Genomic DNA, 23,373 nt, shown 5'->3' with positions numbered 1-23,373 from the left:
CTGCTATAAAGCACGCTTTTAGCGCATTAGCTGATTTAGCGAGCTGCCACTGTTGCACACTAGGGCAGCACCGGTTAAGCAGGTTTAAACTATTCGGCTACCTAAAGTCCACTCTTCAAATTTTCCCTTAAAACTACCTTCCTCGAACTATACTACTGATCTAATCAGCGTATCTTATAACTAAAAAGATCATCTCTACTTGACTCCAAGTAGACTATTCTCTATCTGTTAAACCTAGCACTTGCTCCTACAGTACTTATTACCTTGATACGGCACTCTTGTCATAGATAGTACCCCAAAAAGGCAACCCCCCATTTCTCGGTCACCCACGTCCCCGGAATCTTTTTAAAGTTTTTTGTCTATCCTTCTAGCATGTCGAGGGATCAGTTGCTAGTGTCCTCTCCTGCTCAGCTGGTGAACCTGGGAATATTGAGGCAATGCTACAATTGCCTCATGTACACAGACAACCCTCTCCTCCTCCCACAAAACACAAATACATGCGAGAGATGCAACTATACGGCCAAACTGGAGGCTGAGCTCTCTCAACATAGGACTGGCAAGACCAGTCAGGAGGAGAAGGTTACCACACACACTATAGACCCAGTCTAACATAGTACCCTTACAACCTCAAATCATACACATAAACACACAAAGACATACTCGGAGGCTCTGATCAAAAATCTACCAAAACAGCAGAGGCCACCAAAGCAGACACCCAAACAACCACCACCTCAGAACACAACACCTGCAACACATAGACCTCACAGTCAGAGTGTCAAACAGTCACAGCCCTTAAGGCCAAACACAATGCCAGACACACTAGTCATTGGTGACTCCATAGTCAGACACACTGACGCCCCGCCACCAGACTGAGTAAGGAGAAGGTCACAGTAAGCTGCCTGTCGGGCTAGAATCCGCCACATAACGCAAGCACTCAGGTCTCTCAACAGCAGGTACAAATATGACTCAGTCATTGTCCACGCTGGTGTAAACGACCTGAGACGCACCTCCTTGGACTACATGAAAAGAGACATTGAGGAGCTCTCTGATTATGTAGCCCAGGCAGGTATGACCCTGACCTTGAGCAGTATCCTACCTTCACCAAGAATGATGCCACAATACAGAGATAAGATGATCAGCTTTAACAATTGGCTTAAACACTGGTGTCATTCAAAGGGGATCCAGTGTCTGTCTGCCTGGGATGACATGCTGGACAAGCCACGCTGCTTCAAGGGACGGCTTGCACCTGTCACCCCTGGGATTCCGGATATTGGCAAAGGCTCTTGCCACCCCCATAGTGCCTTTTTAGGCAAGGCTCAAATTCTAAACCTACCACCCTAGAAAACAAAAAGGAAAAACTAAGGGTAATGCTGCTCAATGCCAGAAGTCTAAATCTCAAAATGCACGCACTCGAGGCCCTTCTCAGTATGGAGAACATCGATGTCTGTGCTGTGACAGAAACCTGGTTCAAGGCTCCTGAGAGCACCCCAGCGCTATCAGGTTTTACCTCATATCATGCGTTCCGGCCCCAAAATCCGGACAATACCAAGAAAGGAGGGGGTATCCATATTCATCAAGGACACCCACACCTCAAGACTGGTGGCAACGCACGATGCATCGGAGACCATCCAGGTGCAATTAACCATAGGCAAGACTGCTCTGCAAATTGTAGCATGTTACAGGCCACCCTCACAAACTCAGGAACCTCACATGGCCTTCCTGAAAACACTAGAGGGATAAATGTATCACCAAACACCATCATACTAGGTGACTTCAATTACCCTAATATAGACTGGGAACACTACTCAAGCCCAAACACCCTAGCCCAAAAGTTCCTGGAATTCATAAACTCAAATGCCATGGAACAACTAGTCACCATCCCCACAAGAGGAGACAACATACTTGATCTCATCATCATGAACATGGGAGCACAATGTTCAACACCAGAAGTATACCCCTCACTGGTGAGATCAGATCACAAACTAATCTCGCTGGAGGTCCTCATCCCACCCCCACCTGAAATAAAAAAGACCACAGTAAAGAACTTCTCAAAAGCCGACTTCACACTTCTAAAGACTAGTGTGGTCTCCTTTAAGGCCCCGAGCCATGGAAAACAGTACTCAAGCCGCTGAATCACTTATAAATGCCTTCTACCAGCACCTGCAGGACTGCATGGATAAGGCAATCCCAAGCAAAACAAAGACTCTTTGTACCAAAGGCAAGCGTCCAGTCTGGTGGACCCCAGCCATAAACAAACTCTACAACAAAAGGAGGAAGCTACTACAAGATAGAGCAAAATCCTTAAAAGGTAAGACACCCTTGATCACTATAAGTAAAAACTAAGAGCTCTCATAAAATCATCCAAAGCAAATTTCGAGAGAAAAATAGCTAAAGACTCAAAAGACAATCATAAGGCCTTCTTTAGCTATGTTAGAAACCTGGGAGGAAACTCCCATATATGCTCAGAACTAGTTCAAAATGATGTGAAGATTACTGATCCTACAGACATTGCCAACATACTGGCTGACAGGTTCAGTGCAAACTTCTCCTCCCTCCCCAAAAGGAGAGATATCTATACCAAATGATTGCAGCCCCCAAACATCTCCAGCGCCCAAGTGAGAACTGCTCTCTCCAAAGCAAAAACACAGCATCCATGGGACCTGATGGTGTCCCCGGCTGTGTGCTCCACAAACTCAATGAGGAATTAAACCCACAGCTAGGACAGCTGTTTAATCAAAGTCTTACCTCGGGATACATTCCAGGAGTGGCGACTGCAACTGTGGTCCCACTGCACAAAGGCGGTGCCTCCACCGACCCTGGAAATTACCGCCCATTAGCTTGACAAGCCTTATCTGCAAAGCCATGGAGAGGATCATAATGGACCTCATAAATAAAGACATAGGGAATTTGCAGACTTTGGATCCAACCCAGTTTGGCTTTGTCAAAGGCAGATCATGCCTTTTAAACTTGGTTGACTTTTTCAAACAGTCACCAAAGCCATTGATGAGGGAAAGGCAGTCCATACAGCCTACCTCGATCTGGCTAAGGGCTTCGATACAATACCCCACTCGGGTATCATTGAAACACTCATCAGCTTAAATGTTAACCCATACATCACAAGATGGGTTGCAAACTGGCTGAGTGACAGAACCCACAGGGTCAGAGTTGCTGGCGCCATGTCAGACTCAAAGCCTGTCACAAGTGGTGTCCCACAGGGCTCAGTCCTGGGCCCACTCTTGTTTGGCATCTACTTTTCCAAGTACAAGCAAACACAGGAGGGTTATGGCTGACAAAGTTTGCAGATGACTGCAAACTGGGCCATAGTAGAAAACACATCTGACACAGATATCCTTCAGAAGGGTCTCACAGAAACGGATAACTGGTGCCAGAGCCACGGACTAAAGTTAAATGCCAAAAAATGCATAGTCATACCCTTCGGGAAAAACAAGGTTACCCCTAGCTACCAAATAGGTGGCAATCCACTGACCACAGAAGAAGTTATCAGGGACCTGGGGACCCAGGTTGATAGTAGTCTGTCATTCGACACCCATGTAGCTAAAGTAGTTAGGAAGACCTTCTACATTGCCCACCTTATCATGAAGGGATTCTCATCTAGATCAAGGGAGGTCATAGTCTCCCTTTACTCATCACTCATCAGACCAATGATTGAGTACAATGCCCCATTCGGAATGTATCTGACCCGACACTTGCAGCAGCTGGAGAGGCCACAAAAGTTCCTCACCAAAAGGATAAAGGGTCTCAAAAATCTGTCCTATGCTGCCCGACTGAAAGAACTCCAGCTCTATTCAGTCGCCACCGCTTGCTCAGAGGTGACCTTTGCCTAACATACAAGGCCATGTCAAACCCAGATTTGATGAATATGCTTCACCTCAAAAATCTAGATCCATCAGAGCCACAAGGGCGGGAGACTTAAACCTCGACACGGCTATTAATAGGACGTGCTGGAGGGATAGATTCATCACCCAAAGACTCCCTATGCTGTGGAACAAAATCCCGGTACATGTGAGGCAGAGCACCTCGCTGGCCTTGTTCAAGAGAAATCTTGACCAATGGATGGGAGATCGCAGATATACCCCAGGGATTACCTCAGTGTCACTGCTCGACAGAGGCACAGCAAAATAATGGGTATAGTTACCCATACTAAAGGGGTGGCGTAAGCCACAAAACGATGGGCTAGGCTTGTAAATGCCCTCGGGCAGATAGCCTAGTATGAACCTATGAACCTATGAACCTATGAACTCATGGGAAAAACTAGTTAGTGAGACGATCCAATAAGTAGAGTCTTAAACCAATATTATCCAAAATAACGATAATGACAAATACAATTTTTTAAAGCAGATAATTGAGAGAATCAGCTGGCAAACGAGATCTGAGGTAATGGGAAGAGAGGCACTGTGGGTAGAGCCTTACCTCGAGAGTTTTTGTCCAGTGTGAACTATGTATAACAGCCGAGTTGGTTCCGAGAGGTCGGAACCAAACCAATCAGTCAAGAAAGAATGAAGACTGACAACATCAGACAGTATATGTTAAGCATGCCTTGTACAAACACTCTGTTGACTGCACTGGTATCAAAAGATTTAATTTTATTGTTTTGTAAAGAATAACCTCAAATCTAAGAGTAAGGAAATTTTATGGCAGCTGAAACTAGATGACATTTGCCCTCTGGATATCAATGATGTTTGAAAACAGTTTTAAACATATTTTTTTTACATTTTCACCTCACTGTTTCAATTTAATGATTTTATATATGAATATGTTACTTTGTGTTCTATTATGTCTCTGTATTTATTTTTCCTCTAATTTATTTTTTATCCGATGCATTTTTCTTGTTCACATACCTTTAAAAGTTCTATATGATTTGTTCAGTAGTCACATGATGAAGTAGGTCATGTTATATAACAGCTTGGTAACAGAACAGTTAACATCATGGTTTTGAAGAAGTCTGTTCTTTTTGTTTAGATGAAAGCACTTAACCATTAAAAATCTTTTTATTGCTGCTGTTGTGGTTGCTTTCTAATGTATGTGCTGACAATTTTGAATTTGGTAACTTTGTATAGATCGGCTTTTTGTGGATTACAGTCCCATAAATATCACAAAAGTAAATGCACAAGCAGTAGACTTCAATCCCCCAAAGTTTAGAAGTCCTCTTGACAAGAGGTATCACTGAATTACATGAAAAGCAGGTAAATTAAGATGAAGTGTACATAAGCACAAAAATAAAATTGCAGTCCCTTACAATATTTAATTCCCTCCATTTACACATAAAAAGTACAAAAGCAGCACATTTTTCTCACAAAAATTGCCCCAAATATAATTTGCCCCAGCAATGAAAAATAACTTGTTTAATAAGACATTTCTGTTAAAATATCAAAATAGCAAATTGCCAGCATTCTTTCAGAGACCTGGTCCCAATTAGTTGTTTAAAATATATGTAACAAATAATTCTTTGTAGTCTCAAGAACTGAGCTGATGCACGAAATTTTGTTTAGGCTACACGTGTGCAGTTCTAAATGACAATAAAGTTTACTTTGACTTCTGTATGGCACTGTTCCCCAAAACGAGACTTATCTGTCAGAAATAGAAGACTGGTGCTGACTATTGAACCTGTGAATCCCAACAGTGCTCTATCTTAAGGGCAGCTAGAAAGTACTGAAGAAAATGGCACCTAGGCTGCTGTTTTCTCTCGTGGATTTGCAGACAAGCAGTTTGGGTGCATCTGTGGAAGACAGATAGAGACTTTTGAAGACTGGCCGGACATTATATCTTGAGCAGGATATAATCCACATAGCTACAGGCTACTGCAGCAAGGAGAATGATTAACATCTAATGTAAATACCAATACTACTTACATGACAGCTCCACACCACTCTATGTCAGTACAAGACCAACACTGGAATTAAAAAGGTAAAAGGGCATATATGAGACAATAGCTAAACTAATGCAGCTTGGGCAAACCCATATATAATTTACTGCTACAGTGACCCTTCTTGAAATAAGATTGCCAGTTAATGTGCCTAACAAATGGATACACGAGGTAAATAACCCACAACAGACATATGAGGGTTAGAATCATTATATCATGTTTTAAGAAGTAAAAGCTAGACAGCACAACAATCTACAAACGGGGCTGATAAAGTAGGTGTAAGCACTAACAAGCTAAGAGGAACTACAGATACGTTTCTTTAAGAACAAGGCAGTGGTTTATTATATGGCCATTGTTACAGAATTAAAGAATTGTCATGAGTAAGCTTTAAGGAGCTCCTATTACCTGCTTAACTCATTACATGCTCTGTCACTTGCTTTCTCCAGATGACCTCTACAATATCACTCAGTACTCATTACTTCATACCTTTTACGTCACACCTTGCACTCTACTACAAGTCTACACCCTATAACTTTACCACTTTATCCTGTTTTGCCCTTTCTCTTTTTGTCTTGCTATATCTTGCCTTGACTACCACATCTGCTTCTTGCCCATTCTTGTCTTTGCAGCAAGTTTACTGTATATTTCAGTTAGTTACCTTGGTTATTTGGGTACCCTCCACAGTCCCATGTAGATAGCTGACTGGCACAGTTTCTTCAGACTGACGAGAATGATTTGTATTCAGATTTTCTAGTACAATTTTAGATTAACTTTAACTGATTTGATTAGGGTACGTACTGATAAGTTAAATAAGGTCTATTTCAGCAAAAATTTAGTGTTTTTAAGATTACCTTTCTGTTTTATTTGGATTCTTTCTTTAGATTAACAATGTTTTATTTGTCCTGATGTTTACATAATGACGTACAGATTTTGGATTAAGTAAAACTGATGTGCTACTCTCTACATTTATGTTGTATACTGTTATTTGCTAATTCACTACCACCTTTGTATCAGTCATTTAAGTGACTTTTCTGTATTTTTAGACTGTTGAAACTGCATTTTAATATGCAAACAACTGGTTGCAGTGCACTTCTTATATGTGTACCTCTCAACTGTCCCTGATTCTGCCTCATATTTTTGTCCTATCCCTTACATTTTTAATTTTCTGGTAAATTGTTCAGGGTCACAATCAGCCACTGATGCCTGTCATTATAATTTCACACTGTGTATTGTTCAGAAAATGTGTAATGATGCAAGACCTGTTTTTATATTAATTTTTAAGTGAATTAGAGTGACATTAAAAATTGTCACTGATTCTGTCCCTTTGTCCCCCAGTTATACTAGTCGAGGATTCTTGAGTAAAGAAAATTAAAGGTTTGCCTAAATGTAACCTATAACTCTGACCACAATGATGGCTGTAAACTTGCCTACTGAATCAGTTCATTCAGTCAGTTAATAAATACTAAATAAATAAGGTATAGCATTCAGTGATTCTGCAAGTAGCCCAAAGACAGAAGGATAATAAACAAACAAATACATTCAGTTGTGCGAAGCACTGGGGAGAGGGCGACATTAAACAGAGTGCTTTATTTGCTTCCATTCTTATGAAGTCATTCCAGCTTGTGCATCTTATGAGAGAATGCCTAGCACTCAACCAAAATCCTTCTCCTGGAAAATAGCTTGTTTTTCTCCATCAGTATCCCACCTATGGTAAATACATGCACAGATTATTCAAATGTTTCCCAGTCAGCTATCTTGCAAACTAGCTCCAATTCCATATCCAGTTTGCTAGTGTATTAACCAGTATCCATATGGTACTATACAGCTCTCAATAATGTATGCCATTAAAAAGCATAATGTGTAAAGTCTTCTAGTCAAACTAGAATGTTACTATTATCCACATATGTAAATGATTTTCCCCATTAAAATTGAGCCATTTAATAAACAGCATGGTGCAGCACGGGTTAGTATCGAGATTAACAGTTAAAACAAACATGAAGAGGTTGAAACAGCAATGTATATTAACAATAAAATGTTGCAAAAAGTACATCAGATGAGGGAGACAGACATTAAAGCAGAAAACTGAATAAACCTACCGCTCTCTTTCAGGCCACTTAAAATTTTGTTGAAAACCCCTTTATGTGATTTTCCGTCTGGATGTGTGATTAGAACATCCACATCCCCACAGGAGAATTTTCCACGCCGGTATGAGCCACAAGCCATGACTACAAGGCCAGGATTTATAGACTGAGCCATCACTTTAACCTTGAATGCCAAGAAAAGTCAAGAAAAAATATTACAACACAATTAGCAACTGCCCAGTAATGATTATTTACTACATTTCCTCTAAAATTTCAGGTACAAAAACTGACCACTATAAATTTCAGAAGAGAGCAGTTAAATTCCATGACTTAGGTTTCATACTATTTCAAAGTCATACATTCATCGGATTTAAAACAAAAGAGATGAGACTCCTTTTGTCTGCAATGTAACAGCATTTAAAAAAAACATCATCAGTTGTTCCTTTTGATTCTTCCAGTGACCTGCCTCATTTCAGCTAAGCAAATGGCTACCCATTTTATCTCTTGGTGTGACATGTATGGACATTGCTAATCCTTTAATCCTTTCTTGATTCCTCTTACCACCAAAGGAACCTGAGAACTGAAACAAGGTAATCCAATCAAGCTAACAATAGGATCATCCTCTCATCAATCTGACAGTTAAAACAGCCAAATTGACTTACAATATAGGCCACTGTTTTTCATGGCCCTGATGATAATGGTTGGTGCAGTAAGGATAATGAAAGACCATCCGTGTAGACATAGAGAGAAGGAAGAAAAGATTGACAGCAGCAACCCTCCCCACATGCTGTGTATTATTTAGGACCTGACCCCCATTGCATAGTAACAGTGTCACACCAACTGCTGCTGCCATGGAAACTGTTCATGCAGGTTTGATACAGCACACAACCATTCAGGGCAAAACTGTCATTCATGCTTTCAGTAAGACTGCTACAGATATTTTGTATGTCCTCATCACTACCTCCCACACATCAGTGACCCAATAAAGTAGTGAATGGCTTAAAGAAGGCAGCTGGCAGTGGTGAAAAAATCTACCAGCTTATTTTTGCCAGCCTCAAAGGATGCCACATAAGTAACTGTTAATCAGAAAGTTAATTGACAAAAGTAGGTATATCCATTTTCTAAGTTGTCTGCAGACCTATACATACACTAAATGATTTGCAGAATTTAAAACAAAAAATAACTGAATCCTTACAAAAATACTTAGAAAATTAAATATTAATAATAATTAAGAACTACTAATTTCAGTGTTGCAATTGCAAATAATTCTGAAGCCTCAAGGAAAACAAAGATTCCATTGTATTTTGGCAGTGAGTACATTCAGTATGAGTTATTTGAATTTATACATATTTTTGGTTTTCTACAAATTTTCCAGAGATGAAAAGCTTTTTCTTACCATTCACATCAGTCTGATTCTATATACTGGAACCATCTGACTAAACTTGTTATAAAACAGAAAAGATGAAAAAGGGCCATAAAAGCAGGGGGGGCAATAGCCCTACCCCAAGGTAGGGAACAGTTCGCTTCACATCCCATAACTTTACATAGCAACTCTAACAAATGGGATAAATAATAAATAAATAAACAGACTATTTCAACCTAAGAAAGCACACTGGCTATTTAAAACTTTACTTTCCTTCTCCTTGCCAATGGAGAAATTAAGCAAACTACTCTTCTAGTCTAATAAATTCAGGAAAAATTAACTTGGTTTATCTTCAGTAACTAAACTGATCTTACTGTGAACACACTAACTCTGTAACAACACAATGCCTAAGACTAAACTTCACATTGAATTTAAATCTTCTCATAATTACCCTATACATGACCTGCACACTTTCTATTAGTTTGACTCCTACAAATGTCAATATGAAGCTTCATTTTCAAAATAGATGAAAAGGATGAAAATAACAAATACAGACCAATGACAGGACAAATAAATACCATTGCATTTTTTTCAGACCATGATGCAGCTTTTTCCCCAAAAAGGTAATTCTTATTCTTCAGTTCCTTCTTCTACAAACCAGTGGATCAAGTTACCAACTAATGATTATAATAATCACCTGTTTATTTAGTTATTTTGTTTTGGTTTCCAGAGTTTGCTCAACTAGATTTAGTCAAAAACCTTCTTTCAGCAGTTGCTTGAGTTGAAAACCTCCAACATATTACAAACATCTTTAAACATACATTCAATAGTATACATGTATAGACATTAAGTAATATACATTAACAATTGTAAATACCTTTGCTAGTTAGATTACTAGCAAAGTTGAATAAGGGAATGGCGTAATGGTTTAGATCTCAGCCTCACAAGCACAAGGGTCAGGGGTTGGTATAATGGTTAAGGTGTCTGTAACAGAGTTTGATTTTCATTTTTGTAGTTAGGGTTTGGCATAATGGTTAAGGTATTAGCCTTACAAACACAAGGTACAGGGCTTGATTTTCAAATGGGATACCTGGCTACGCTTAAAAATGCCCATAACAGCAGTTATTCTAATACTGACTTATGAAGCTATATGAAATAAAGTTAACAATTACAGTATAAAACCTAATTGCACATTAGGAGATGTTGAACACTGAATATATGAAGAAATGTATTTGTGGGACTGTCAAACAGTTATAGATCATGTGATTACTGCTTAGAAATTAAAAAGAAAAACCGGAGGCAAGAGAGAAGGAATTAGGTAGGGCAGACAATGTTAATATTGCAGTTAATAGATCAGGTATAAAGCATGTTCTTAGATAATTTTATACATAGCTATTAAAAGGTTTATATTACAAGTACAGAGGTAGGGGGTGAGCAGTGTCACAAAACTACATATAATTGGGAGATGATAGTAAAACTATTTAGATACTGGTAAAAACTGGCTGTAGGGCAAATAATTCTGAAAGAGAAATTATTTGACAATATGGCAATCTGAAGATAAGAATGGCATTTGCAGATACAAAGGAACACATCCACTGATTTGATAGGTGAATTTTTATTTGTGTTTTAAATAAGTTTGCATTCTGAATGGACTTTGGTAGTAGTGGGATGTGACTCCATAGTTTAGCTGCACTATTTGAACATAGAGAGCAACCTACAGTATTAAATGATTTGGTTATAAAGATTAATGATTTTTCTCTAGACAGTAGTATTCTGTTGGGTCTCGTATTAAGTTAAGGGCTAGGCAATTTTAGTTGAGAAAGAGTTACGTGATATGGTAGTTCTAAACATTTTAATTCTCCGAGGGCTAGGCAGTAGTTTGTTTGATTGTTAGAGTTTATTGCAAATTCAGCTATTTTATTATAAGATTTCTCAAGTTTGGACAGTCATGAGACTTGAAGGTTAGTGAGATTGGGACAGCATAGGGGAGACATAGTAGTAAGAAGGTAGAGGCTATACATCTTCTGGGTATGTCAATGAGGTAGGTTTTTACTCTGTAAACTGTACCTAGTTTTTGATGATTTTTTTTTAACCACATATGACACATGGTTGATGAATTTCAGACAGACATCTATGATGATGCCCAGTAATGTTTTTGTGTGGTTTACTTGTTCTATTACACTTTTGTTGGCAGGGACGATAGTGAATAATGTTGTTTTGGTAGAGATGTGTTTTGGGGGTAAAGAGCATAATTCATGTTTTTAGGGTTTAGTAATAATTTGAAACATGGTGAAGAAATTCACATAAGAAGGATTGTTGTACAAGGTATTTGTGTTTAAAGAGATTTGGCAGAGTAGATTAGGGTCATGTCATCAGTGTGCTTAACTAGGATCGCATTTTTATAACAGTGCAGAGGTCACTGATGAGTATGCTGAAACGTACGTGGCCTTGTACAGATCCTGGTGAGATACCAATAGTTACTGGCAAAAATGTGGAGAAATTATTTTTCTACTTCAGTGCTTGTGCTCTGTTTGAGAGATAGCTATGGAATCATTGCAATGAAGAGTTAGTGAGCCCTAAGGATGAGAATTTATGTAAGAATATCTGATGGGAAACAGTATCAAAATAATTTTGATAATTCTAGGAAGATGGTGGAGACCAGGCTTCCAGCACTTCTATGAGTGTTGACAGTATTAACAAAATTCAATAAAGCAGTAGTGTACAGTGATAAGGACGCAAGCCATGCTGGGTTGAAGACAACAGCTGGTTATCTATTAGACAGATGACATGCTGCACATGAATACATTATTCTAATATTTTTCAAAAGGGCTATAAAATGGCAATTGGCCTATAATCTGAAAGATCTGTGTTGATTCCACCCTTGTGCAACAGAATGAATGATTTTTTTTTTCCACAGTGAGGGGTATCTTTTCAGATATGGATCAGTTTATCAGAATTGAAACTGGATATACAACAGCCTCAGCTGCTACTTTAAGATATTCACAAGTTAGACTATCAGGATTAGTTGTAGCAGGTTTTAGTTTTTGAGGTATTTTTGATGGTACCTGTGGAAATTGGCTGGAAAAAGAAATGTTGAAGGAGGTTATTTGACTAAGTAAGGATATCAAGAGCTTAATATAGTCACATGATCGGCTAATGACTCTACTGTCTATATAAAGTGGGAATTGAATTTGTTGGTATGATATAATTTTTATTCTGTATGTTTGGTGCTGACTGTGTAGCTTGTCCTGTAATTAACAGTTTACTGACTGAGGCCCAGAGCAGGTTTGGATTATTAGTGTGTATGTTCTAATTGGTGGAGTAATAGGTTTTCTTACCTTAGCCAATACATTGTATTATTAGGTTCCTTAGCTGTCCATATGCTAGTAAAGTAGGAAATGCTCTATTTTTTGCACAAACCTTCCATGATTGTCTCTTTGTTTCATAAGTTCTTTAGTTTCTAAGGACAACCATGAGGCAGGTTTGGCTTTGACACTTTACAGTGTGTGTGTGTGTGTGTGTGTGTGTGTGTGTGTGTGTGTGTTGGAGGGTTAGTGTGTTTAGAACACCTAAGAAGATTTTACTGAACTCAGGGACATCATCTATGGAGAGGTCTTTAGTATCTACCAGTTAAGGAGGTATAGTGTATTAACAAAAGTATCATCTTGAAAAGTAATAAGTTTTCTTACTAGGCTATAACAATGTGCTTTTTGGCTGTTGCTTTGGTACCTAATGGAGAAGACTGGCAAGTGATCACTCAGGATGTCTGACAGAATTCCATGGGATGATATTTTATTTGAAGAGGATGTTAGGATCCATCTGAGGGTAGACTGCCTGTCTGTGGCTTTGTTACAACTAGTTGATGTGACTATAAGTTGGGAATGAACTTAAGCAGGTGTTTATTATTGGCCTGATTTTCACATTGTATGGTTTGCCAATCTGTATTATCACTCAATATTATGGTTTCATGAGGAGGCCAAGAGAAGAATATCTTCCCTAGTGTTTTAGCATTGTTCCCTGGGATTGTGTATATACCCGACTGTGATTGTCTTGTAAGTATTTAGTTTTTCATGGTTAGTAGGATTTCAGAGTTAGAGAAAGTTGACAGGATGTAGGGAATAGGGAGATATGCAGTGTTTTTATACAAAATTTCCATTTGTAAACTTGGATAATGTGACTAAGCAACAAAGTGCCCTTTTTCAGCAAAGACCTGAGGAGGCTCCTCACAAAGAAAATTCAAGGTTTTTAGCATCTGTCCTATAAAGATCATCTGAAATCACTGTCAATTTATTCTGTTTCATACAGACTACTCAGGGCGATCTCTGCCTTGCATACAAGGCAATCTTCGACCCTGCATTATTGGAAATGCTACATATCCGCAAGTCAAATAGTACAAGGGTTACTCCCTCTAAAGGCATTAACCTGGTATGTGACATTAACAGAATCTGCTAGAGGGATAGATTTGTCTCCCAGAGGTTACCACACCTTTGGAACAGACTCCTACTTCATGTCAAGCAGAGCACCTCATTTGCCCTCTTCAAACACAATTTGGACGACTGGATGGGTAACTGTAAATTCACCCTGGCGGTTCAACCCATGCCCCTCTTGGACAAGGGCACTAGGTGCTGATCGTGGAAATAAGGGTAAAACTTGGCTTGGCTTGTAAGGGCCCTAGGGTCATTAGCCTAGTAACCTCCTACAATCCTATGATCATCCATCTGTCCAATTCAATGGATGGGACAGATTCCCAATCTACCTAGTTTCCTGAGAAGAAACATGACATGATCCCCTTGAAAATGGTAGCTCCATAGGAGGCTTTAGATCTGAAGATAATGTCCAGTTTGTAATGGGTATGCAGTGCACAACAAAATGTTTCTGCACAAATGTCATCTACTGAAGAATATTTGAAAAAGGCAGTGGATACTGAAAATGACCTGTCTGAGTGAGCCTTAGGCTTCATTAGTAAGGACTTTTTTCTTAGACTAAGTGAAAGTGATACATTCTGATAACCATCTGGACAGATTTATTTTAGACTCATTATGCCCCCACTCTGGAGGGGTTGAAGGAAAAAGAGTTGTGAATCCTTTCCGATCACTTTTGAATGTTGGAGGTAGAAATTTTACTATTTTATTATTTATTTATTTTATTTTCTGTTTGGTAACGAGGTAAGTGGGCTCGTTCAAATACCCCTTTCAGTCATGACCCAAGCACAAAGGCAAAAACTGAAATATAAAACAAGAAGCTTGCACAGAAAGTGGTCAAAACAAAATCTGTTACCGGTTAAGCAAGTAAAATAAGTGAACAAGCATAGTTATGACATTAATTTACATACAGTTTAGACACTGTGTAGATAAAAACAAACTGAGGGTTTATAAAGATAGATGCACACTGATTGAAATTGCTGATGGTCACACCTTTCAGAGATGAATATACAGTATATACAAAGTCAGATTCAATGATTCTAAGTTTCCAGAGTTGCAATAATGTTAACCACTGTCCTCAAAGCAATAAGATGTTGCCCCATTATGGAGGGAATTGCATAAGGCTGTCTTGAACCTTTGGAAAAAAATCCTATCTTTTTGCTTCAGAGGAAAGTGTGTTCCAAAATGCTGGGCTGCATCTGGAAAAGGCACATTCTACAACAGTTGTTCTAAATACTGGATGGCAAAGTGTGATGATGTCTTCCTGTTTCTCAGGGTATATAGTTGCTCTCTGAAAGGAAATTTTCTTTATACAGGAGGGCAATAACCTTTTTTAAATGTTCTGAATAAACGAGTAACTAACAGGCTAAACTTTGTGTTACAATGAGCCATTTAAGTCTCTTAAAGTGGTGAAAGCATGAGTCTAGGAAGAACAGTTGCAGCGTTACACATATCCAACTGTAACAAATCACAATGCATTTTCTATGTAATAGGAATTTCATTCTGCTCCCACTAAAAACCTCTTTCATCTTAGACAAAGTCTCAGAAAAAGATAAATATTTAAGAAGGAAATCTGAAGCCACACTTTTACCAGACTCAAGAGTGTTCAGAGTGAGAACAAATTCCTGCAGTGCAATCATCCCTTTGCAATCCCTGCACTTCTGTCCAAAAAGAGTCAGAAATCTTTCCTAAAGAAGTAGGCAAGACAAAAGCAAAACAATGAGCTCCTTAGTAAATCCCAACAAATGCACTTCTGTCCAAAAAGAGTCAGAAATCTTTCCTAAAGAAGTAGGCAAGACAAAAGCAAAACAATGAGCTCCTTAGTAAATCCCAACAAATCTTACCTGCCTACAGAAATAGAAACAAGAGAAGGCAAGATTTTTCTCACCGTGTCACTTTCCCTGAGAAACTTCCTGGGAAATGACAGGCTCTTAGTAGACGTAGTCATCCCAGATTCAGGTTCAGTATCCAGGCTGAGTTTAGAAACTTTGCCTGCCCCTTTCCATGAGACCAAACTGAGTGGTTTTGCTGCTCCCTACAGCCATAGAGCATGTGGGTATCTGTGGACTGAGGTAAAAGATGAGTTGTCTGAGGAACCAAAGGCATCCAAAGCGGAGCCACCCAGCAGTCAGGAAAAAATATGTTTTCCTCTGGAAAAATAAATTTCAGTGGAAGGTTTTCCCCAACATGGAATTTACTTATTCATCCTTGAAGGATCAATAGCCTAGACAGAGTTCATAGGGCTCCTCAAAGGAGCGCACTAACTCCCTTAGAAATGTAATGACAGTCCCAAAAGCATGCTGTTTTATAGCAAATGTATTTCAGAGAGGAAAAAACGAGTTTTCTTTAGAAAAAAGTAAATTTTAGTGGAAGGTTTTCCCCAGCAGGAAACTTACTTGCCTAGCCTTGAAGGATAGTTAGCCTACCAACAGTTCCACAGGGCTCATTGAAGGAGCACACTTTAATAGCAAACAAGTTTTGACTTATTTGGCACTCTGTTTTTCCACCGGAGCTCCACTCAAATTCCACACAGTGCAAGGAAGGTGCCCTTAAGCTTTGAAAGTTGGCTAGTCACTTGGGTACAACCCAAATAGCTTAGGCTACCCTGAAGAAGTTCTTAATTTTGGAATGAAAGCACTTAACATATTATTTTGTTGTGGGATTTTTGGTGTTCCACCTAAAAATGTCTGTAAATATAACTGCATTACAGGCAAAGGATAACAGCAAGTGGATTTCTCATAGTTTCTTTTAGCAGTGTTCAAGCCCAAAAGTTGCCAGGGAATACTGACTCATTAAAGGTGATCTTGTATATGTCATTCCCCATTCAAATATTAAGTTTGTTCTTGAAAAAGGAAATAGGAGGTAAAGTCTAATATTGACAAATTTATTCAAAATCCTGGAAACCACAACTGTTAAGTATTTGCTGTGCGTGTTCTTATTACAGTATGGTACCTTGAAGTTGATGTTACTATGTCTGTGTGATCTTAAATTTAATAGATAAGGAAATGTTGAAATTAGACTGATGGAACTCATCACTATAAATGTTAAACATAACTATTGCTTTACCCCTCATGTAATGGTACTGGGAAAAAAATAATTTCAATTCCTTAGACTTTTCACTATAGCTTAGGTTTCTTACAGATGGGATTTTTTTTTTTAGTATTATTTAGTCTGTACTGATTCCAAGTTATCTGAGCTTGCCCAAGAGTGCATGCAAAAAAATAAAGTTATGTGTCCAGCTCAACATAACTAGGCATTTGTGTTTTCCATTTTCAATGTTCCTCCACATATGGGTTGCAGATCCAACTCAGCCACATTCTAGAGACTTCAGATCCAACTGTTGAGCTCTCCCCTCTACCCATAATGTCCTACTCTATCCCCAATACCTCAGATCAAGTTTGCTACCTTAACAGTAGAAAAGAAGAGAAATTAAACCAGGGCTTAAACCTGGAACTAAAGGTTCAAAGGCCCATCAGATCACTCTAGAAGATGACAGGAAGGGGGAAGGAGGAAGGGAATTGAGGAAGAATTAAAATGAACAACACAGATGCCTAGTCCCCAGCTACACAAATCTTGGGTGCCCCTCATGGAAGGATATTCTGGAGAACTGCTGGACCAAAAGCAGCTCTGCTTCAGGAAATTATGTCTAATTTGTAATGAGTAATAAAGGTATGAGCATTACACTGCACAAATACAATCAATGGACGTTCTAGACCAGAAGGCAGATCATGTGGCCATGGAACTAGATGAATGGGCCTTAGGTGGTTTTGATAGGGAGAGGTCTTGCTGAGCAAACATCCAGGAAATGTAATTAGTTATCCATTCGGCTAATATAACATTAGAAATTGGAGAACCCAGTCAACTAGGTGAAAAATATACCAATAGCTGGTCCACTTTTCTGAAATCTTTTGTTCTATGTAAGGAGAAACAGTTGTCTATGCACATCTGAAAAATGTAACATGTACTCTCCCTTGTCGAAAATTTTGGAAATAAGACTGGTAAATGAATGATTTGATTTATATTTAAGTCAGAAGCCACTTTTAGTAGGAAAGAAGGCTTGGTTTCTAAGATAACCCCGTCTTTATGAAACACAATGTAAGGAGCTTTCAATGAAAGTCTGGAGTTCGGAAATCATTTTAGAAGAAGTAACAGCAACTAAAAATGTTGTTTTCCAAGATAGGAATTTAAAGTCAGTTTTTGATGAAGGTTCAAAGGGTTATTAAATGCCAGGGAGGGGAGAGATCTTTCACTGGGAGTCTAGCAGAAAGGTGCCCTTCAGAAAAGCCTTACATAATTTAGAAACAGCCAAGCAGGAAGCATCATCTCCTGAGTAAAAATTTGATATGGTTGCCAACTGTACTTTGATTGTGGAAAAACTAGCACCTTCCTTCAAAAGATAATGTACAAACTTCAGTACAGAAGAAATAGATCAATGTAATTTTTCGGGGCCCAAATTGAAATTATTTTCTATTTACTCCTGTAAATTCTCTTAGTGGACTCTTTCTGTGAGGACAAAAGTATATCATGATCTGGGGAAGAAAGCCTGGACTGTCTAGATATTAATGGAACTGAAGAAACCACGCGGTTAGTTAGAAAGCGGTTGGAGGAGATCGCCCATTGACACACTCTCATAGCTTCTCTGTAGAAGGGGTAAGCTAGAGTTCTCCCTTGTTTGTTGATGAACCAGACTACAGATATGTTGTCATTTTGGATCCCAATGGTCCCTTAATGGAAGAGCATCTTGAAATGCCTGCAACACTAGTAGGAATGCTCCCATCTCCAGGGCATTGATATGCAAATTGGTCTCTTAGGGGAACCACATGGTTTTGGACAGTGGGAGGTGTTCGTGGTTACAATGGCTACTGGGGGAGACAGAACAAAGGGGCGACCTAAGTAAATGTTGTCTGACTGGATCCACCAGCGAATATGATTTTTGCATACCAGAATAAGTCTAACTGGGAAGGACAGGGACAGTCAAAGAACAGACCAATGAAAAGCTAGAGTCCACTGAAGAACACACATATAATAATGTGCTAATGAAACCAATACTATAGATGCTGGCATTGAACTTAGAGCCTGAAGTATAAGTCAGGCAGGAGGAGCAGGATGAGAAAGAATTTCATGAAATTGAGACCTGATTGTGCACACATGATGAGGAGGTAAAAAAACTATCTGATTTATTGTGTTTAGATGAGCACCAATGAACTCCGAGCTCTGTACTGGTAGCAGCTTGGATTTGGAAATATTGACTGTAATGCCTAATTATTGGCAAATTTGGAGCAAATAATCCCTGGACTGTTCTATGAGATCCATGATTGGGGGTGGTGATAAGCCAGTCATCTACGTATGGAACACTCACAATCCTTGCGGTTTCAGGTGAGCTGCTATCACAGCCATGCACCTGGTAAACACCCTGGGGGCTGTGGTGGGTCGAAATGGCAGGGCTCTGAAATGACAGTGACTGGCTCCCATCTGAAACTGCAAGTTTTTCGGGAGTGTCTGTTTATTTTGATGTGATACTACGCATCCTGAAGATTGACTGAGCACATCCAATCATCCTTGTGCAAAAGAGGTAGAATGGACTGAACCGTGACCATTCAAATCTTTGATTTCCTCACAAACTGATTCAGGTTGCTGAGATCCAGAACTGGTCTCAGGTCCCCGTCTTCTTTGGCACTAAAGAGAACATTGAATAAGTTCCAAATCTGGACTTTCTGGATGACTCTTGTCCAGCAGCTTCTGAATTACTTGAGTTGCAGCTTCTCTCTGACTGGGTGGAACACTGGGAAACTTTCTTCTTTTGGAAGTGGCATTTGGGAAAATGGTATAAAGTAACTTCTGAATATTATTTTTAGCACCCAATATTCTTTCATTACAGCAAGGGTGCAAGGACAAGCTTTCCCCAACTGCCTCAAGAGGAGAGCAGTCCGGAATTACTTCGGGAGCATTGAAAGGGTCTATCCAGAAAGAAACCTTGGAAACCATGACTTTGCTGGTCTCCTCTACTGTGAGGATGGTGTCTTCCATTTGAACTCCCTCCTCTTCCTCTGACGGAGTTTTCTCCATGTGAATCCTAGAAAGATCCTTGGGATTTATGGAACCACATTTTCTTGTCTCCTTGAAAGGGATCGTTGAGGGGTAAAAAAGCAAATCCCTATGGCAGACAGAGTCTTTCCTTCCTGTTCACTGTATGAAAGCATTTCTTTCACAGAAGGGCCAAACAAAGATTTTGCATCAAAGACAGCATTGATGAAAGACGACTTGAAAGCCTCCACAAAATCACATAACGGCATACAGGCATGTTTCCTAATAACAATGCTTAAACCAGCAGCTTGTGAGGTGTCTTCTGCTGCATGAGAAATCAACCTCATGGACACACTGGAAATAGATAAGAGTGGCCAGCTGTGAAGATGATGTTTTGTAATCATCTGCAGACATGAAGTTGAGAGATTTTGAGAGTTCCTTGATCAAATCCCTCTGCAGTCTCATAAAGAGCACCAAATAGTTCAAAGACCTCAAGACAAAGGTTGCTGAAGTAAACAAGCTATTTCCAGACATGTCCAATGCCCTGGACTCTGTTAGTCAGCTGGACAGAGGAGTTCTGTTCCGCTAGCTCCTCAATGGCAGCTGCCACCACAACCACTGCATCAACAGGGACTCCTTTGTTCCAATGGGGCTTATCTTTTGGAGGAGCTAAAATTTTGTCTGGAAGGCATAAAATAGGTTCAACAGAATTCAGTTTCTTCCATGCCCAGTGAGAGCCTAGGTTGATAAACTCATCAGCTGGAGGAGTCACCCAAGATGTAGATGGGCCAGCACCAAAAGCCTCCAGAAATACTAACTCCTCAGGGGAAGGATTATCTGATGGCCAACCACTTTTATGCTTAAGGATCTCCAAAGTGTCTCCAAATCAGACGCCATCAGGTGGTGATCTCTGAGACCCTTCCCCCTTCATTGAAATCAGTATCTTTGGTAGGAGATTCCAAGGGGGAATCTATGTGCCTGCTTTTACATATTCTCTTTCGGTGAACCTCTTCAGCGGGATTCTCTGGGGAGGAGTTTGAAGAGAGGAGTAGCTCTTCCAAGGAACTGTCTGGATGCTAGATGGTACTTGCTGTCCCTGTGGGGTTGGTGGGATCTAACGGAAAAAAAACTTGAAAACTAAGAGGGAGGAATTATCTAATTTAAAGAAAAAAGGTAGAGATTTTTTTAAAGAAAATACACTTATAATCAACCTGAAAAGGCCTGATTATAAGTGTATTTTCTTTAAAAAAGGATCCACATCCGTGCGAGATGGCAGCAAACGAGATCTGAGGTACTGGGGGGTAGACCAGGGCATTATGGGTAGAACTGGATCCATAACCCATAACCCATACTTTCAGGAAAAATGAAAAGGACAACATCAGATCTATTGTTATATTTTAAAATGGGGCATATATATGACTTATACAAAAGTAATAGAGTATTTTGGTCTCTGAGTAAGATTTATATCAAAATTAATCCCATGAATTTAAGACCTTTGTTCTTCAAACAGAATTAACATGACTGTTAAAGTACAAGTTTGGAGTAAACAGAATACCCAGGTCTTTTTGCACACATTTCAAGAAGGGCTTCTCCATCAAGTAATAAGTTGTGTGTCACACTAACTGAACCAAAACACATTTGGCGTTGGTAGGGCTAAATTAAGCCTATCCTTCTGGCCAGTTACAAAACTCGATTAGAAACATTAATTGTTAAGAACTCTTCTACAATGTTACTTAAAAAATATTTTGTAGTTGTCTGTATATTTTGAAATCCAGCAGTGTCTATCTGTAGGGTATATATTAAAGTAGTTAGCTTGAAAAGTTATGGTTTGATGACTGAGCCTCGAGGAACTCCTGATTTTACTGGTAAGAAATCAGAAAAGAAGCCTAGTACTGAGAATCACTGTATTCTGCAAGTAAGCTAGTCGTTTAACCAATTGACTAGACAGTAGTTAAAATTATATAGTTATAGTATGTCATTGATAGACCTGTGAGAAAGTGAGTCAAAAGCTCTAGCAAAGTCTAAGAAAATAACACTACATCAAATAAACCTTGGTGAATGGCCAAGGTGACTTGGTAGTGAATTTGACTTAACTTTGTTAAAGTCAATCTGCCCTGAAAAAAATCAGTGTTGATATAAATCAGTCAAACCATCATAGTTTTATAAAAGGATTCGACATTCGCTGAAGTATACATTTTTCATTCCACTTGCATACAACTGAAGAAATACGGTCAGGGCTGTAGTTTGAAATTGTTGGTTAGTCAACCTTTTTATATACTGGTTTGATAACAGATTGTTTCTATAAGGGTGGAACAACATATTCTCTTAACATTAAATTAAATATTTGGTGGTGAATAGGTTTAATTATCTCCCTTATACTTTTAATTAACACTGCAGGTCTGTGATCTGGTCCCACAAATGCTTTAGTTCCTTTTTTTCGAAGCCTTTAAATTTTAAGCCCTTGGAAATAAGTGGACAATGACAGTTATGAGTAAGTAACAATTTGGTTTGTGTGAGTAAGCTATCACAGTCCAACAGACACAGTATCTGAACAGTACAGATTAAATTCATCAGCCATCTCTTTAGGACTGGTAAGTAGCTTAGCCTTAGATAATGTAGATGTTTTAGGTCTCTCTGAACTATGATTAACATATTTAAAAATGTTTGAGATACAGGAGGATATTTTAACTTCAAAGGTAAGTTTTTTATGTTTTAGCAATGCAAAAATGTTCTTGTTTAATCAATGTATCTTCTTCTTTGTAGAAAAAAGGTTGTTTTTTTTACTTTTATAAATCCATTTAATTTTCTTGTGCAATTTACATACAGTGGTATCTTCTCTTATAGCAAGAATGAAAAGTCTTCTTCATAAAGTGTTGTAGAATGTCCTCTAATATTTGCATAACCACAATCCTACTGGACTGATAAATTAGTGAACCGGGAGACCCTATTAATACAACGACAAACCAGTGAAGTCTGTATTACTGAAATTATAATGTTTAGTAACAAAGGAAATTTTGAGTGGCAATGAGTTATGGCTGTAATTACCCAAAGGAAAGTTAACATGTTCATAGGTTCATAGGTGTGTACTAGGCTAATGGCACTGGGGCCTTTACAAGCCTAGTCCATAGAAGTGCCCTAGCATTGTGCCACCCGTCATTAGTTCCCAGTGACTCTATCAAGTAGAGCCACTGGAGTGATCCCCGGGGTGAACTTTCTATTTTCTATCTACTCATCAAGATTTTGCTTGAAGAGGGCTAGTGAGGTGCTCTGCTTGACATGTATGGGAAGTCTATTCCAGAGCATGGATAGTCTCTGGGTTATGAATCTGTCCCTCCAACATGTTCTGTTGATTGTAGTAATGAGGTTGAGGTCACTGGAGTGTGTGGTGTGGAGGGATTAGGATTTCTTTGGGTGTAGCCCTTCTAACAGAGCTGGGTCAGACATGGCTTTGTAAGTCAAACAGAGATTGCCTCTTAGTAGACAATATGAGACAGAGAATAGCTGGAGTTTTTTTGAGTCTGTCCTTATAGGACATGCGTTTAAGGCCTAGGATCCTCTTCGTGAGGTACTTTTCTGTTCTCTCCAGCTGTTGCAAGTGTC

The 23,373-nt window shown here is 39.1% G+C and overlaps 1 protein-coding gene across 5 annotated transcripts in view; it reads right to left on the bottom strand.

Moving 5' to 3' along the window:
• Positions 1-23,373, bottom strand: part of POLL (DNA polymerase lambda) — an 884,755-nt gene that overhangs the window by 119,617 nt on the left and 741,765 nt on the right. For all 5 annotated transcript variants that reach the window (XM_044056348.1, XM_044056347.1, XM_044056349.1 and 2 more), the window contains one exon: positions 7,981-8,149. In XM_044056348.1, coding sequence (XP_043912283.1) covers positions 7,981-8,149 — 169 coding nt within the window. The remainder of the gene's footprint in view (positions 1-7,980; positions 8,150-23,373) is intronic.

The sequence above is a fragment of the Protopterus annectens genome, chromosome 14.part0, assembly GCF_019279795.1.
Source record: "Protopterus annectens isolate FY-2018-M chromosome 14.part0, PAN1.0, whole genome shotgun sequence".
Taxonomy (NCBI): domain Eukaryota; kingdom Metazoa; phylum Chordata; order Ceratodontiformes; family Protopteridae; genus Protopterus; species Protopterus annectens.
Note: the sequence above shows the minus strand (reverse complement) of the source record. Positions and strands in the feature narration are given on the sequence as shown.